The 19,252-nt window shown below is 39.3% G+C and overlaps 1 protein-coding gene across 12 annotated transcripts in view; it reads right to left on the bottom strand.

The window, feature by feature from the left end:
* Positions 1–19,252, bottom strand: part of LOC115219822 (peripheral plasma membrane protein CASK) — a 998,477-nt gene that overhangs the window by 634,638 nt on the left and 344,587 nt on the right. For all 12 annotated transcript variants that reach the window (XM_036509446.1, XM_036509450.1, XM_036509449.1 and 9 more), the window contains 3 exons: positions 17,927–18,004; positions 16,724–16,899; positions 5,085–5,260 (listed from right to left, as the gene is read on the bottom strand). In XM_036509446.1, coding sequence (XP_036365339.1) covers positions 5,085–5,260; positions 16,724–16,899; positions 17,927–18,004 — 430 coding nt within the window. The remainder of the gene's footprint in view (positions 1–5,084; positions 5,261–16,723; positions 16,900–17,926; positions 18,005–19,252) is intronic.

The raw sequence follows: 19,252 nt of genomic DNA on the forward strand, positions 1-19,252 counted from the left end.
TGGATATAAAATGAACAAATGACTATCACAACTAAAAAACCTTGATTATTTTCTGTACTGAATATCATATACATACATTATACATACATACATAATATATATGTGTGTGTGGGAGTGTGTGTTTATGTATATGTACATATATCAAATGGATGTTTAATAAAACTATTCTGCACATACAATAATAATAATAAGGTATATATCATCATCATCATCATCATCATATATATATTTGTTTATGTATATGTATGTATGTATGTATGTGTGTGTGTGTGTTTCATCATTATCATCATTTAACATCTGCTGTCCATGCTGGCATGGGTTGGACGGTTTGACTGGGGCTGGCATGCTGGAAGGCTGCATCAGGCTCCAGTCTGATTTGGCATGGTTTTCTAACCACTCCGAAAGTGTCATGGATGCTTTTATGTGCCACCAGCACAGGTGCCATTTGCATAACACCGGTATCTACCATGAATGCGATTTTGCTAGGCTTGATGGGTCTTCTTCTCAAGCATGACATAATGCCAAAGGTCTTGGTCATTGCCTCTGTGAGGCCCAACACTCAGAAGGAGCTTGGCCACTTTGCCTCCATGAGGCCCAACGCTTGAAAGGTACTCAGCCACTTTGCCTCTGTGAGGCCCAACATTCAAAGGTTGAATTTTTACATGCCACCAGCTTGGAAACACTTGCTTTGATGGGTCCTCTTAAGTAGAGCGCATTGCCAAAGGTCTCCATCACTAGTCATTGCCTCTATGAAGTTCAAAGTTTAAAGATCATGCTTCACCACCTTCTCCACAGTTAGGGATCGGCACATCGTTACACAGCTGTCCTCATCCATACACATCACATGACCATACTAGTGCAGTTGTCTCTCTTGTGCACCATATCTGATGCCTCTTATGCCCAACTCTCTCAGGATGCTTACACTCTGTCATATATGCACACTGACATTGCATGTCCAGTGAAGCATACTGGATTAATTTCTCTCAAGCCTTTGCATATTCTCAGCTGTCACAACCCATGTTGCACTGCCATGTGGCGTAGATGTTTGCACACAGGTATAAAACAATCTGCCTTTCACTCTGAGAGAGAATCTTTTTTCAAGCAAGGGTGGGAGGTCTCTGAACTTTGCCCATCCTAATCTTATTCTCACAGCTACACTCTTGGAACACCCACCTCCACTACTAACCTGGTTGCCTAGATACCAGAAGCTGTCTCCTATCTCTAGCTTGCTCCCCTGGCAGTTGATGGAGTCTATTTTCTGCACATGTTCAGCATTTATAATGTCTGTGCATCTTCCACATACAGAAGTTAGTTTCTCTGTTGTTAATCTTCCTTTGATGTTGCTGCACCTTTTATGCATCCAAAGCTTACACTGGGTGCATCTTATACACCTTTTCTACAGATTGAACAGGGCCATCTACCTGAAGGGACTTGTGATTTGTCTGCTTTAATATGACTTTGGTTTTTGCTAGGTTAACTCTAAGGCCCTACGGTTCTAAACCTTGCTTCCATATCTGGAACTTCTTCTCTAGTTCTGGTAGTGATTCAGCTATAAGAACAAGGTTATCAGCATTGAGGAGCTCCCAATTCCTCTGTTATTTCCTGGGGGACTATGATGAACAAGAGGAAGCTGAGGACCAATCCTTGGTGAACCCCTACTTGTACCCTGAATTTTTCGCTGTACTCATTGCCAATCCTCACCATACTGGTGGCATCCCTGTACGTGGCTTGTACAGCTCTCACCAACCACTCATCTATCCCTAGTTTCCACATTGACCACAAGATAACAGATCAGAGGACCCTGTCAAAAGCTTTCTCCAAGTCAACAAAAGCTAAGTACAGAGGTTTATCTGTGGCTATGTATTTCTGCTGCAGCTGCCTTACAAAAAATATAGCATATTTATATATATACATATATATATATGCATATATATACATATGTATATATACACACACACACATACATATATATATATATATAGCCATATATAATGTATGGATGGGTTTATGCATATGTGTGTATGTATTCATATATATATGCATACGTAGGAGTGGCTGTGTGGTGAGTAGCTTGCTTAACTACTTAAGGCGGCGAGCTGGCAGAATCGTTAGCACTCTGGGCAAAATGCATAGCCGAGTTCCGTCTGCCGTTACGTTCTGAGTTCAAATTCCACCCAGGTCGACCTTGCCTTTCGTTCTTTCGGGGTCAATTAAATAAGTACCAGTTATGCACTGGGGTCGATATAATCGACTTAATCCGTTTGTCTGTCCTTGTTTGTCCTCTCTGTGTTTAGTCCCTTGTGGGTAGTAAAGAAATAGGTATTTCGTCTGCCGCTACATTCTGAGTTCAAATTCTGCCAAGGTCAACTTTGCCTTTCATCCTTTCGAGGTCAATTAAATATTTTACCAGTTATGCACTGGGGTCAATATAATCGAATTAATCCGTTTGTAGCCCTTGTGGGCAGTAAAGAAATAAGTAGCTTGCTTAACAACCACATGGTTCCGGGTTCAGTCCCACTGCGTGGCACCTTGGGGAAGTGTCTTCTACTATAGCCTCGGACTGACCAAAGTCTTGAGTGGAATTGGTAGATGGAAACTGAAAGAAGCCTGTTGTGTGTATATATATATATATATATATATATATATTGGCCTGCTCGCTTAGCCAGCAGGATGGCATCATTTGAAGGCTAAAACAATGCGAAGTGCATTGTGACCAGTGATGTGTAGCAACATCTGATAGTCTGGTTGGTCACGGTGATCACGGTGATATATATGTGTGTGTGTATGTATATGTTTGTGTGTCTGTGTTTGTCCCCCCAACATCGCTTGACAACCGATGCTGGTGGGTTTACGTTCCCATCACTTAGCAGTTCAGCAAGAGAGACCGATAGACTAAGTACTAGGCTTACAAAGAATAAGTCCTAGGATTGATTTGCGTGACTAAAGGCGGTACTCCAGCATGGCCACAGGGATATGACTGAAAGAAGTAAAAGAATATACATGCACACATATATATCTATATACTACTGTATTTATGTGTATAGGTGTCTGTGCATACACACACACACAGAAGCACATAACTGCTGTTCCCTCCACAGCGACTGTCACCGCTGCCACCAAAAGGTTTGCAGATCTTCACTGTTCCACTTCCAGAATGAAAACCTTAAATTTTCAAAAATTCCAATCAAACATTTATTGATAGATGTGAGTGAACAAAAATATATAAATATCTATTTATAAACTCTGCATGTGTGTGTATACACACATACACATACATGCAGAGTTTATAAATAGATATTTATATCTTTTGGTACACTCACATCTTTATATATCTTTACATATGTGTGTGTGTGTGTTGTGTGTGTGTGTGTGTGTGTGTATGTGTGTATACACACACACACACACGCATATATAAAGATTTATACATAATCCCCTGATATAATTTGGACAGATCTGTAACAACCATTTTCTCTGGTTGTTAATCACATCTAAGACTTATCTTGATCATATCCTTTATGACTTGCCTTACTTCCAAGAGACACTCTGCATCTATCTTACCAATAATCAGCCAGCACCCACAGAACATTGGTTTGTTTTGTTTTATTATTTCCAGAGTATTCCAAAGAAAATGTTTTCTTTTTATTCTCTTTCCCAGTGATATTTATTGTCAATCAATTATAAGAAAGTGAAAGAAAATAGAAAAAGAGAAACGTGGTAAGATTTATAGCACTTGGATTGTTTTTTTAGGGTTTTCTTTAAAATACTTTTACATTGATCAGTTGATATTGTTATTTTTTTCTTTTTTGTTTTACCATTCTGTGAATGAGCAGCAGAAAAAGAAAGAAAGCATGAGATAGACAAGATGAACATGCAACATGTAGCTATGTGCAGGCCATACATGAAGAATCTGTAACGTTGCCAACATTTTTATCAAACTAGACATTTTGTATTAATGAGAAAATCTTTCAAAGAATCTGCCAAATGTTCTTATAAAAAGGTAACAAACAGATGGACTCATCGTATTAATTTACCGATTCTTTGAGTTGGTTTCTGCATTAGCCGTGTGTGTGTGAGTGTAACTTTTTGGAATAAGTCCCAATTTGGGAGAGAACATCATTTTATTGTGCAAATGTTATTGTTTTTTTTCCTTTATTTATTTTCTTTTATTTTTATATGTTTTCCCTCACCTTCCTCTCCATCACCTTCCTCTCCGTCACATTTCACATTTCGCTCCCATTTACAGTCAGATCTCTTTTACTGATAACATTATTTGAGATAAACAAGCACCAGGTGGCCTTCTTTTGATCCATTCTTATAGATTTGGCTTCAACCAAAACAATAGGGAACTTTACCTTTTTATCATTCAATGCTTAATAGAATAAATACCAGTTATGAAAGTGGGACAGATTCAGTCAACTTTACCCTTACCATCCATTACTCTGCTGCTTACATCAGACACCAATATGTAGAGGATGGTAAGAATGATAAAGATTGTTGTGGAAGGATAAATACTGGGTAGAGTTTTGGTTGAAATTGAATTCTGTCATGTCTAATGACACTGTACTACACACACAGACACATGCACACACACACACACACACACACACACACACACACACACATGCACACACACACACACACACACACACACACACACATGCACACACACACACACACACACACACACATGCATGCACAGACACACACACACACACATTTTGCATCTGTTTTCAAAGTTAGCATGAGATGGGTGGGTTACCACAGCTCAAGTCAGTTCTTATTCAAAGTTCCTTTACTGGATGGGTCAGGAGACCACATGTCACATGTTTATTCAGTTTTGGGGGCTGGTTTCTCTGGCTTTCACCAACCACTTTAATTTTTAGAAACATGCGCATGAATGTGTGTGTGTGTGTATGTGCATAGATGCATACATCGCATGAATGCATGTGTGTGAGCATATATCTATGAATAATTTCATAAGACTTTGTTTAATTCTTTTTTGTCTGGATTTATTTTTTCTCTTCAGTAAAGAGAAAAAAGTAGAAAAAGAAAACCCAAAATAAATGAAAGATAATCCTAATTACGTGATATTTTCCTTTGATAATCATCTTCTGCAACCTTTCTTTTGTTCCATAAAACGGTGGGTAACCTGCCAGCAAAATAAACAGCATCAAACCACATCCCCACACATCCACTGGCTTCCCATATTCTTCGTTCTTTACAACTTCTGGTGCCATGAAGTGAGATGTACCAATGCGACCTTCCAAGAAAAAAAAAAAAAGGAAAAACAATATTAATGATTATTTTAATAATATTAAAAAAATTAAATTTATTAAAAAGAAAATGTTCTTTCATTGCTTGAAATGACAAGAAAAATGTGGATATGTTTTTGAATATAAAAACTTTTTGGCACCTTGGTCAGTAAAACATCAACAGTGGCACACATTATGACAGAATGTCCCAAGTTGGCCCAGGAAGAACTTAAAAAATAGAGGTACGACCAGGTTGTAAAAGCCTTACACTGGGAACTGTGGCAGAAATGGGGATTTGAAGCTGGAACCACATGATACAATCACCGAGTTGAAAAAGTACTGGAGTCAGAGAAATGGAAGATTTTGTGGGACTTTCCTATTCAAACGGACAAGAAGTTAGGAAAAAATAAACCAGACATAACAATTAGAGATAAGGAAAAGCGAAATTGTTTTCTTATCGACCCATCATGAGCGTTTGATTCCAGGATTGTAAAGAAATAGGATGATAAACAAAAAATAAAGATACAGTCCCTTAAAATTTGTAATAGCAAGAATATAGAGCATGTGAGCAGTAAAGGTTGTGCCGATAACAACTGATGCATTGGAAATGGTAAGCAAAGATTTAGACATATGGCTGAAGGAAATTGGAATAGTAGGCCTGGTAGGGTCCCTACAGAAAATTTGTCTCTTAGGGACAATGAGGATTATCAGGAAGATTCTAAGCACTTGAAAGACAGCTGAAAGCTTGTAGACACCTAAGGTTACAGGTAGTAACCCGCTGCTCACATAAATTCTACAAGGAATAAGACCGAACCCGAGCCAAACCTAAATAATAATAATGATGATGGTGATGATGATGATGATGATGGTGGTGGTGGTGGTGGTGCACTTAGTGTATACAGTGTTCAGGTGCAACTCATCGGAAAAAGGAACCAAAAAACTATACAAACAGTATGTAGAATATGCACAGGTGGACAGTGATTAAGTCATTAAAAAGAAGAAAAAAAACTGTGGAGGGAACCTGTTGTAGAGGTAGACCCAGGAAGACATGGGATGAGGTGGTGAAGCATGCCTCACAGTGGCAATGGACTAGTGACCGAGACCTTTGACAATATGCTGTGCTTGTGAAGACCCGTCAAGCCAAGTAAAATCACAGACGTGACAGATACTGATGTCTCACAAATGCTAGTGGCATGTAAAAGCACCCATTACACTCTCAGAGTGGATGGCATTAGGGAGGGCATCCAACTGTAGAAACCATGCCAAATCAGATTGGAGTGTGGTATAACCTTCCAGCCTTGCCAGCCCTGGCCAAACCATCCAACCCATGCCAGCATGGACAATGGATGTTAAATAATGATTCATCATCATCCTACCCATGCTGGCATGGGTTGGACGGTTTGACCAGGGTTGGCAGGCTGAAAGGCTGCACTAAACTCCAGTATGTTTCTGTATGGTTTCTATGGCTGGATGTTCTTCCTAACACCAACCACTCCAAGAGGTCGCTTTTACATGCCACCAGCATGGGTGCAATTTGCATGACACTGGTATTTGCCATGCCAGCAGTTTTACTTGGTTTGATGGATCTTCTTCTCAAGTACAACATAATGCCAAATGGCCTCAGTCCTTGCCTCCATGAGGCCAATGCTCAAAAGGTGCTTTTACATGCCACAAGGCACAGCTGCCATTTGTGTGACACCAGTATTGTGATATTACTTGGCTCTCAAGCACAACATAACGCCAAAGGTCTCAGTCATTGCCTCTGTGAGGCCCAACATTTGAAAGAAGCTCAACTACTTTGTCTCCATAAAGCTCAATGCTCGAAAGATGCTTTTTAGATGCCACCAGCATGGGTTCCGGTTACATGACACCAGCATCAGCCATGACTACAATTTCACTTGGCTTCATGGGTCTTCACAAGCACAGTATATCACCAAAGGTCTCGGTCATTAGTCATTGTCTCTGTGAGGCCCAAAGCTTGGACCATGCTTCACCACCTCGTCCTATGTCTTCTTGGGTCTACATCTACCACAGATTCCCTCCGCAGTTAGGGATCATCACTTCTTTACACAGTTGTCCTCATCCATACACATCACATAACCATACGTGTAGCACTTGTCTTTCTTGCACATCTGATGCCTCTTATGCCCAACTTTTCTCTCAAAATGTTTACACTCTGCCAAACATGCACACTGACATTGCACATCCAGTGAAGCATACTGACTTCATTTCTTTTAAACCTACACATGTCCTCCGCTGTCACAGCCCATATTTTACTGCCATGTAACATAGCTGTTCACATACAGGCATCATACAATCTTCCTTTCACTCTGAGAGAGAGGCCCTTTGTTGCCAGAAGAGACAGGAGCTCTCTAAACTTTGCCCAGCTTAAACTTATTCTGGCAGCTATGCTCTCAGAGCATCCACCTCCACTATTAACTCGGTCACTTAGGTAATGGAAGGCATCTACTACTTCTAGCTTACCCCCATGGCAGCTGATAGAGTCTATTTTCTGTACATTTTCAGTGTTTATTGTACCTGTGCATCTTCCACATACAAAAGCTATTTTCCCTGTTAACCTTCCTCTGATATTACTACAACTTTTATGTGTCCAAAGTTTACACCGGGTGATTCTTACAGAGTTACTACCTACACCTTTTCGAACAGGGCCATCTACCTGAAGGGACTTGGGATTTGCCTGCCTTGCGACTTACGAAGACTTTGGTTATTGCTGGGTTAACTCTAAGGCCCTTCGGTTCTAGACCTTGCTTCCATACCTGGAACTTCTTCTCTAGTTCTGGTAGTGATTCAGCTATAAGAACAAGGTTATCAGCACAGAGGAGCTCCCAGGGGCAGCCTATCTTAAATTCCTGTTATTTCCTGGAGGACTATGATGAACATGAGGAAGCTGAGGACCAATCCTTGGTGAACCCCTACTTGTACCCTGAATTTTTCGCTGTACTCATTGCCAATCGTCACCATACTGGTGGCATCCCTGTACATGGCTTGTACAGCTCTCACCAACCACTCATCTATCCCTAGTTTCCACATTGACCACAGGATAACAGATCAGGGGACACTGTCAAAAGCTAAGTACAGAGGTTTATCTGTGGCTATGTATTTCTCCTGCAGTTGCCTTACAAAAAATATAGCATCCATGGTGCTTCTCCCTGGCACAAAACCAAACTGCATCTCATCTAAACTAATTCTACCCCTAATTAGTTCAGCTGTGACTCTCTCCATAACTTTCATCCCGTGACGCAACAATTTGATACCTTTGTAATTATTTCTATCCAAGGCATCACCTCTACCTTTGTAGCAGTTGACTATGGTGCTGTTACACCAGTCATTGGGTATGACTCTTTCATGAATCACCTGATTTACAATATGGGTGACTAGACCATAACCTACACTTCCAGATATTTTAAGCATCTCAGTGGTGATTCCTGAAGGGCCAGGGTCTTTTCCTGTCTTCACGTTCTTAATTGCATTATCTACCAAGGTACTGTCAATTCAGGTAACTGGTTCCTCAAACATTTGGCTGATTCTCCTCCTCCCTTTCCTTCTCCACATTCAGCACTCTTTCACAATGGCATTTCCAAGCCTCTTTCTTTACAGAATCACTAAATGCAGGTGCACCATCATCGATATGGACACATTTCTCTCCTATGACATCACAATTTTCTCTCATACACTGTCAGGCAATCCAGAACACCAATTCTTTGCTCCTCACGTCATTGAACACAAGCAAACTTCCTCTTTTCTGCTACTCCCTTGGCCATATATACCTGTCTCCTAGCTTTCCCTTCTGGCTATCTGATACACCTCCATGCTATCCTCACTCTTCCAGGTCTTCTAGGCTGGTTTCTTTGGTCTAATGGCCCTGTCTATGACAATGTTCCACCACCAAGTTACCTTAGGTTTAGTTGGGACTTTGCACCACCCACAGATTTGGTCTGTGACACTCAGCAAGCTGTCCCACAGGAATTCCCAGTTTCCCTCTATGTTAAAAGTTTGTAGCTCCTCCTCCTCCCTCTCATCAAATTTCTGAATTAGAATGTCCCTAACTCTCTGACCACATGAAGCTTCCAAATCCTTCTTTTCCAGATTTGTCTACTTCTTGGCATCCTACTGGCCTTGAGTTTAAAATCACTAATGACTAGTCTATGTTGGGGGTACATTCTTCACCAGGGAGGAGTCTTTGCATTTAAGAGCAACTATGCATCCCACTGCCAGGTGAGAATGTAATCGATCTGGCTAGTATAGCCACCTGATTGGTAGGTTATCAGGTGGCTAGTTGGCTTCCTGAAGTTGGTGTTGCAGATCAATAGGTTATTTGCATCACAGAACTCCAGTGGCCTGGTTCCTGCTTTGTTTCATAAAGTAATTCCATAACACCCATGCCCACCACGGAAAATACCAGGCCACCATCTGACATGTCCACTGAAATCCCCAGCCATAAGGACGAGTTCCTTGTCACTCATCTTAGAGGTATCCTGCAGTAGAATATTATAAAAATGGTCCTTTTGTTCATTTGGTAGGCCTGTGTGCGGGGCACAGGCAGAGATAATTGATGCAATGCTATTCTGCAAGAATACCCTGAGCTTAAGCACTCTATCACTCACTCTAACTACCTCTATGACCTTATCCACCCATTTCTCTGCAAGAAGTAGACCCACACCACCTATCCCATCACTGTTACCTTCTTAGAAGATTTCATACCTGGTTGCACATTTCTGAACAGTTTCCAGGAGATTGATATGCTGAGCAAGACTGATGATACCATAGCCATATACAGCTTTCAATATACAGCTCGAGGTTGGCTGACAAAGGTCTAACAGAGCGATTTTGAGAGACCCTCAGCATTCTTCGCAGCTGCAGAGATGTGGTTTGTCCAGAACAAGTTGCTATTGACAATAATACCTAGGTTACATTCACTAGCAGACTTCTTAAAATTGGTGTTGTTGAAGGAGTCTGTAAAAGCTAGGTTTTCCCTTCCAAAATGTATGGGGTGGGGTGGGGGCACTTGTCTAGAGCCAGTTTGAGCTGTCAGTTGGTAATCTATTGCTGTATAGAATTTGTTCTTTTTATGCTGAGGTACAGCTTGATGTCTTCTGCATATTTCAACACTGAAACATTCTACAATATTACACCTGAATCATTCCACAATAATACACCTGTTATTAACATAAATATGCCTATGCAATATATGACACCTGTTATTAATGCACATTTACCTTTCCAATATTCTATCAACATTAAACAAACTATTCTCAGTCTGACATCAACCAACATGGAAGCCATTCTCTTTTAGCAAAAACTGTCTCCAAGAAAATATTCAGATTTCATCCTGAAGCATTCTTAAACGAACATCACAAAGCTCTCCCTCCATCCCTCCCTTTATATATATATATATATATACTTATACACACACACACGTGCACACATGCACATATACACACACACACACACATGTATGTATGCCTTTGCATATATAACTCTTTCTTAATCTTAATACTTTCTCCTCTCCCTCCCTCCCTCCCTCCCTCTCTACTGCATATATCATGCACCCAAGCACTCATGGTGCATGTGAGTTTGCACATGTGTATGTGTATTAACACACACACATATATATGTATGCATAAAGATGTGTGTGTGTGCGTGTGTGTGTGCGTGCATGTGTGTGTATGTAAGCACCTCTCTTTTAGTTATTCTCTCCTGCCCCACCCTTCATACACCCCAACAGTTCTCGTTTCTAATCATCTCTGCCTCACTTATTTCAGATCAATGACGTAACAAACAAAAACATAAAATAAAATTTTTTAAGATTTTAGTCGATTATTTTCAAGAAAATCTCTTCATTTTAAAAATAGAACAGAAAGAAACTCAGACAAAATATTTCTACAAATTTATGTTTAATCACAGAATTGTTTTATATATTCCTACATTAAAATAAATTTTACGTTCATTATAAATTAATAGTAATTCAGTTCTTTAAAATTTCATCATCAAAAATGAATATTTGACAAAAAAGTTGATAAAAAAAAGTTAAATATTTTTTTTTATAAAAGAATCATTTTTGTTTCCAATATTTTTATTGTATAAAAAAAGCAAAACTTTTCAACAAGCTTCAAAAACATTCAAGTGTGAAAGTTACCTGAATGTTGATGAATTCTAAAACAAGAGCATAGAATATTCCTGCCATGATGTAGATGTGGAAATAAGAAGTAAGACACTTCTGCTATGACTTAGATGTCAGCTTTGGACACATAAGAGTAGTGATATCACAGGAAGGTTAACAGACAAGAATAGTCTGTGTGTGTGGCAAATATGTGGGTACAACAAGCACTAAAAATATGCAGGGAAGAGACTTGCTCAAGTGCTCAGGAGGATTGTTAGAAATAGTTGATAGTTTCAGCTACCTAGTTGACCAAGTTAGCAATGCAGGAAGATGTTCTGAAAGCATAGTTGCTGGAATACAAAGGGGCTGGACAAAGTTCAGAGAGCTACTGCTTTGTTGGTAACTAAGGGCCTCTCCTTCAGAGTGAAAAGTAGATTGTATGATGCCTGTGTATATACAGCTGTGCTGCATGGCACTGAAACATGGGCTCTGACTACAGAGGGCTTGTGAAAGCTTGGGAGAAATGAAAGCAGCAAGCTCCACTGGATTGGTGATGTCAGCGTGCACACACACAACAGTGCATAAATTACTTAAGAGGAAAACTGGTTATAAGATGCATCAGATGTTGTGTGCAAGAGAGAAGACTGCGCTGGTTTGGTCATGTTGTGAGTACGGATGAAGGCAGCTGTGTAAAGAAGTACCAATCTCTAATTGAGAAGGAAACCTGTGGAAGGGGTACCCCGAGGAATATGTGGGTTGGAGTGGTGAGAAAGGATCTTTAGACACTGGGTCTCACTGAGGAGATGACAAGGGAGCAAGACTTGTAGTGATTTACTGTACTTGATAAGGCACATCAAGCTAAGGAAAATCGCTGTCTTTCATAGACATAGACATGTCTTTTATGGCCACGTTCCCCATTCTAGATGTCTTTCAGATACTGGCACCATGTAAAATGCACTCGTATCAGTACTATGTTGAATGCAACTGTGCCAATAGCACATAAAAAGCACTCAGTCCACTCCGATAAGTGGTCGGCATTAGGAAGGGCATTCAGCCATAGAAACCATACTGAAACAGACTGTTGGAGTCTGGACAGCTCTCCAGCTGACCATCTCCAGTGAAACTGTCCAACCCATGCCATCATGGAAAGTAGACGTTAAAGGATGATGATGATGATGATGATGAAGATTATGATGATGGATTACAAGTCAGATCATGGAAGTGAGATAAGATAATAAGAAGAATTGTTGGGAAAAATCAATAAAGCTAGTGATCACCTATAATCAATCAGCTTAGAGATCAATATAGAAACTAATTTTTTTTATTTTTTTTTATTACTTCAGTAACGAAATTCCAGTAAATAAACCTGTGTTTGTCATCTCATGCCACACAAAAGAGTCACCTTCCTTTCATTGTAGTTCGAACGGAGAATTACAAGAGTTTGATCAAAGAAATGCTTGGGTGAATATGTTTGGTCGACGGAATTGATCAATAGTTTTTTATGAGAAAATTAGCATTTTAGATATATATCTGTGTGTGTGTGTGTGTGTGGATGGATGGTTGGATGGTTGGATGGATGGATAGATATGTGTATGTACAAGGTATCCCACCTCCTATGATAACACTACAATAGAAACCACTGCATTTTCTTAACAGGGGAATGGTGAACAAGACCCCCTCTCCAGTATTGGTGCCTTAAAAACATACCCAGAGAAATGAGCAGAAAAAGAATAAAGTTGTGAAGTTCCCTTTAATTCTGTTTCTCTGAAGATTAGGGAAACCTCTCTTGGTGTTGGAGTCATTCAAAAAAGCAGCCAAAACAGTTTGTAAAGTGGTTGGAGACAAGAAGGGAATCGAGCCGGAGAAAGGAAACCAAATGTTTGAGAATCTAAGAACTGATGAGAACCCAGGATGAGCCACTGAACTCCTCCTTTGCAAGGGAAACAGACATTAAATGATGGTGTGCACGTGTGGGTGTATGTGGGTGGAGGGTGCATGCATGTGATGGCAGGTATGCATGTCACAAGGTGAAGGTGTGATGTGCATGCAGTCACGAACGTGTATTCATATATCTATCTATCTATCTATATATATATAAATACACGTTCATGTTTCAAGGATGCAATTCTGCACCAGTGTGCATGCAAGTTTTTCTCTCTCTTTGTGTGTGTGTGTGTGAAACGAACACAAGAAGGAATGTATTTATAGACATGACAGTTCCCATGTTGAAGCAGCAGGTATTGATTAATTCAAAAATCACTGCAATATGCTGACATTTTAATCATGTAAGAAATCCAAAACAACAACAACAACAACAATAATAGTAATAATAATAATAATAATGATAAATAAAATTAAAATAAAAAATAAAACACATTTGCTGTATTTAAGTGAAGAAATGATGACAAATAGCACAGAACAGGATTACAGAAACACACACACACACAAACCCACATTCACACACACTCGCACACACACACACACACAAACACAAACCCACATTCACACACACTCGCACACACACACACACACACGCACACACACATTCACACACACTCGCACACACACACACACACACACGCGCACACACACATTCACACACACTCGCACACACACACACACACACGTGCACACACACACACACACATAGACACCTACCCATGTATATATGAATGTGAGAAAAGGTTTTAGAAATCTTTGATGTAAGCACAAATGATCAATAATTTTATTTCAAGTCAGCCAGAAATCACAAAACAAAGAAACAAAGCAAAAAAAGGTGAAGAAAGTCAACCGAATCACATTCTTCCTCCTCCTCTTCAGTTTCGTATTTTTGGGTCGTACCTCTTCATAAATGATTGACAAGTATGAACACGACAGTTAGGTTGGGATGATATAAGAAGTCTATGGAATATAATAGCAGCAGCAGCAGTAGCAGCAGTAGTAGTAGTAGTAAGGGGAGGAGGAGGAGGACTCCAGAAAACTTATATATGAAATATTAACTTTTAAAAAATTTATTCATGTCACAGCAAGCACCAGTATGCATATATGCAAGTGTGTATACATATATATATGTACACACATATACATATATATATATATATATAGACACATATATACATAAATATATGTACACACACAGTGGATGTCCACTTGTGTGTTCTGACTTAGGTAGGCATTGTCCACCTGTCAAGTTAGTCATAAAGTACTTCCAACATACTCATTCTGTACAAATCCTTCTCACCCCCACCCCAACCTTCTCATTACCATAGAACTTTTAGAAAATGGTTTTTAAATGAAGAAGGAAGCAGTAAGTCAGTCATGGTCACAGAGAATTGTGAAAAGTCTAATATGGCTTGACCAGCACTTCATTGCCCTGGGGCACTCAGTTGAGAAAGGGTGATGTTGGCATGTTGCATCATCATCATCATCATCGTTTAACATCCGTTTTCAATGCTGGCATGGGTTGGACGGTTTGACCAAGGTCTGGAGAGCCAGTCGCTGCACCAGGCTCCAATCTGATCTGGCAGCGTTTCTACAACTGGATGCACTTCCTAATGCCAACCACTCCGAGAGTGTAGTGGGTGATTTTTAATTGCCCCTGGCACAGGAGCCAAGCAGGCCGGCCTAGGATCAATCACATTCAGATAGTGCTTTTTACATGCCAGTAGCACAGGGGCCAGTCAGGGGGTACTGACATTGGCTACGTTTGGATGGTGCTTTTTACGTGCCACTGGCACAGGAGCCAGTCAGGTGGATCTGGCATCAACCACAGCTATGATATTGGTTTTACTTGACTCAACAGGTCTTCACAAGCATGACACATCAGGGGTACTCTTAACTGGGCCAGACATGCACAGCTGCGATCCCACTTAAGTTTCTGGGTCTTCTCATTCACAGCATATCTCCAAAGGTCTCAGTCTCCTGTAATTGCCTCTGTGAGACCCAATGTTCAAAGGTCATGTGTCACCACCTTATCCCATGTCTTCCTGGGTCTACCTCTTCCACAGATTACTTTCACAGTTAGGGAGTGGAACTTCCTCACACAGTTGTCCTCATCCATATGCATCACATGACCATTACCAGTGCAGTTGTCTCTCTTGCACACCACATTTCATGCTTCTTATGCCCAACTTTTCTCTCAGGGTGCTTATACTCTGTCGTGTATGCACACTGACATTACACATCCAGCAGATGTCCTCGTGTGTGTGTTTTACACACACACACAGAGTTACCGTAGTAGATATTTTTGCTATATATACACACATAATAGACAATAATTTTTCACCAAGACTGAAGGTGTCCATTTGTTAATGCTGAATATATTATTGAATAAAGTTTCACCATTATATCACTGGTATTATATTGATTTCAACTAAAGTTCATTCATTGAAATGCCACAAACTGACCCTAAGGTGAATATTGACCAAATTAATAAAGTTAAGCTGTGCCTGCGAGACATTAGTGCTGTGGCGCAATAATTAAATACTGATTAATTAATCTTTAATTTATCAAACACACCTACTAGCATGTATCCAGTATCAGAGAGCATTGATGATACAAAATGTTAGCTGTACCTGCCCATGATACCTATTTGAAGTTAGGTCATTCAAAAGGTGGGTGTCTTGGAGAAGAACTCAATATGGTGAGAAGATAGAGATTGTTAATGCTTTAACTTCATTATTTATAAATTAGTAACCGGGACATAGTTTTGTAATACAGCTTTGCAGACAGTACCCTCAGTACAGGACAGTACACCCTGTACCCCCAGTATATGACTGCTTTTCTATTTATTGATTACTAATAGAATATTACAATCAGTTGTAGATAATGCTTAAAGAAATATTAAGTCTCATTCCTAAAAGCTGTGAGTTCAAATTCCACAATTAACACCCCTCCAGCATCAATAAAGTCCCAGTCTAGTATTGATACAACCCCATCTTCCCACTCCCCCATGCTCTACCAATATTGTGGTTGTGTATCTCTGGGAGAAATCTGTTATAACAAGTTTGATACTTTACTGGTTTTTTTGCCTTGTTGTTCTGAATTTGCAATCTATTCTTGCTCCCCAATAACAATAAGTTCTACTCCTTCCATTTCTACCAAATTCCTTGTATTTCATTAAATTTTCAATCCAACAATTTATTATAATCCACAGTTTACAGTCATCATATTATATTTTCCCCCATACAGTGTTACAAAAGACCAAAGCAGCATTTCATAAGCATTTCCCCTTTAATTATGTAACATAATTTATACAGTAACGACATGTTTTATATAATAACAATATTGTATTATATCATAACAACATATTTTATACAGGTACAAATAGAGTATTTTAGCAGGTTCTTACCTGCAGAAACCTTGCCAGTCTCATCCATTTGAATTGCTACACCAAATCCTCCAATTTTGATAGGGGCCGAATTCTCTCGAGTTGATAACAAAATACAATGAGGTTTGAGATCTCGATGGATGATGTCATTGGTGTGACAATACCTTAAGGCTTCCAGCATTTGGCGCATATAATGACTGAAATTGGAGAATGGAATAATAACTGAATATGCATATCAAATAAATGAACACACACACACAGACACAAACACACTATAAATGTATGTTGAGTGAGGCTGTATTCTATGGCCAACAGTGCTGTCAGGCAAAACTTTAGTTCCCAGTCAAACAAATCTCTCTATATATAAAGCTTTAGTTGTCTGTGTATGACAGGTTCGGTAGCCTTCAACTAACACTATCTCCTCCAAGACCCCACAGTGCAAGTTGACCAAAATTGAGAGTATGATAGAAGAAGGCTTGTTCTTCCTTCCGTAGAAGAAAATATTCAAATCGGACCATGTTAACACCAAAAATTATTTACATTAAAAAGGTGCTTTTTTTCTATGAAAATCCCTATCTTTTACGATTTTTTGACTGCTGTGTCGCCGTTTTTTGGTGTATTTCAACCAGAAAAATGTTCACATAAAGAGAATAACAAGCTACATAAGGCAAAATTTTTACTTTTCAAAAATTCCAATTCTAAAGGGTTGAAACAAACCCGAGCAACGCCGGGCGATACTGCTAGTTTTATAATAAATCTGAGTCAACTTTCGATATTGAGTCTCTTCATCAGTAAATATTTTGTTGTTTGTCTTCTTTTAAATAATAACCTTAATGTAACAAACACACATACACATAACAAAGAGACAGAGAGAGAAAGTGAATGTAACTAGTTTTGCATTCGTACAAGCAAGTATATATATATATATTATATATATATATATTATATACATACATGCAGACATCCATCCATACACACATGCAACCAGGTGTACAAATGGATGAAAGAATACTCGATGTTGTAATAGAGTTTATTCTCTAAAAGCAGAGGATTCATTTCTCGGAAACAGAGTTTTTGTTTGTGTGTGTGTGTGTGTGTTGTGTGTGTGTGTGTGTGCGTGTGTGTGTGTGTGTGAGTGTGTGTGAGTGTGTGTGTGCATGTGTGTGCGTGTGTGTGTGTGTTTGCATGGGATCTGTGACAAAAACAGCAACAAAAACTAGTTACCTAGCAACAGCTTCACTGTAGACGAAACCAGCTGTAGCTTTCTTCACAATTTCAAAGCAGAGATCTGAGCCCTCCATGCTGTAAAAAATGGAATTTAAATAAACAGCAAGTTCCTTGTTATAATTTTGAGATAAAAGAGAGAAGGGAAGACGAGAGAACTGAAAGGTGGTCTGTCTGTGGCTCCTATCTAGTTTCTTATGCTGCACAGGCCCCATAATGCAATCAGTGGCTCAGTACATTTAGCTGTAATTAGGCACCACGACTCAGACACTTACTCCATAAATGACAAAAGGAATATGTCAAACAAGTGAGTATGATTAACAATGTCTTGTTAGAACACAGTGTCAGGTTCAAATACTCCTCTAAGTAAGAAGGAACCAAGAGGAAACCGTTTTCGACATGAGACTCTCAATCCCCTTGCTCTGCTTTTAATATTGACCTGTGCATGATAGAGGTGAGCCCACAGCATGATCCCTATTAAACCCATGGAAATGGTAATGCTATATAAAAACCCCATCTCAAAGCTTATCAAATACACCTCCAGACAGGAAAGAGTGAAACAAGGAATCAATTCTCCTTTACACCAAATTTGTAAGGAAGGAGTGAAGTCAGTTCCATGTCCTTTACCTTTTTGATTGGTTTTAATGTCGGGGCTGTGTTCAGGGCCCTCATGAGTCCTTCAAGATCAATGAGGTGATATGGCTAATGTTCCTCTTACACAGAATATTACTGGTATTTGTGTGATCAACCTTAAAATGAGTCAATGGAAGTGCATCTATGCAGTCAGTTGGCTTATTAGAAATAGTAGCTCAATGCTCCTCAAAGCATACTCAGCTATCTTCAAAAATGAAAGAACACATTGGATGATGTGAGCTTAGGTCCTCTTTGCATGAAAAAGAAAAGTACGGGCATAGCTGGAATGCCTTTGATTATAAATGTGTTCCCACATGATCTACCTGGGGTTAAACAAAATCAATCCCAGTATGATGGAATGGAAAAGTAACTGCAGCAAGATTTAAACTTGGAATATTTAGACCAATATTCTGCAGACCATTATTAATGATATTCTGTCATGATAAAGTAATAAACAAAGATGTGGAAATAATTTAAATTTTGAGTTATTATTATTAGTGTCAAAAGATCCACAGAAAACATTCATTTGAAAATAGAAAACAAGTAAATGGTAAAACTCATTAATCTACAGTCATTAAATCTGCAGTCATCAGATAATTTAACACTGACCTCCACCCTCACCCTACACTTTGTTAAAAAAAAATGAAACACAAATATTCACAGGAATCAATAGAAACGGAAACAGAGAACTCA

Source organism: Octopus sinensis, linkage group LG15 (genome assembly GCF_006345805.1).
Source record: "Octopus sinensis linkage group LG15, ASM634580v1, whole genome shotgun sequence".
Lineage (NCBI taxonomy): Eukaryota > Metazoa > Mollusca > Cephalopoda > Octopoda > Octopodidae > Octopus > Octopus sinensis.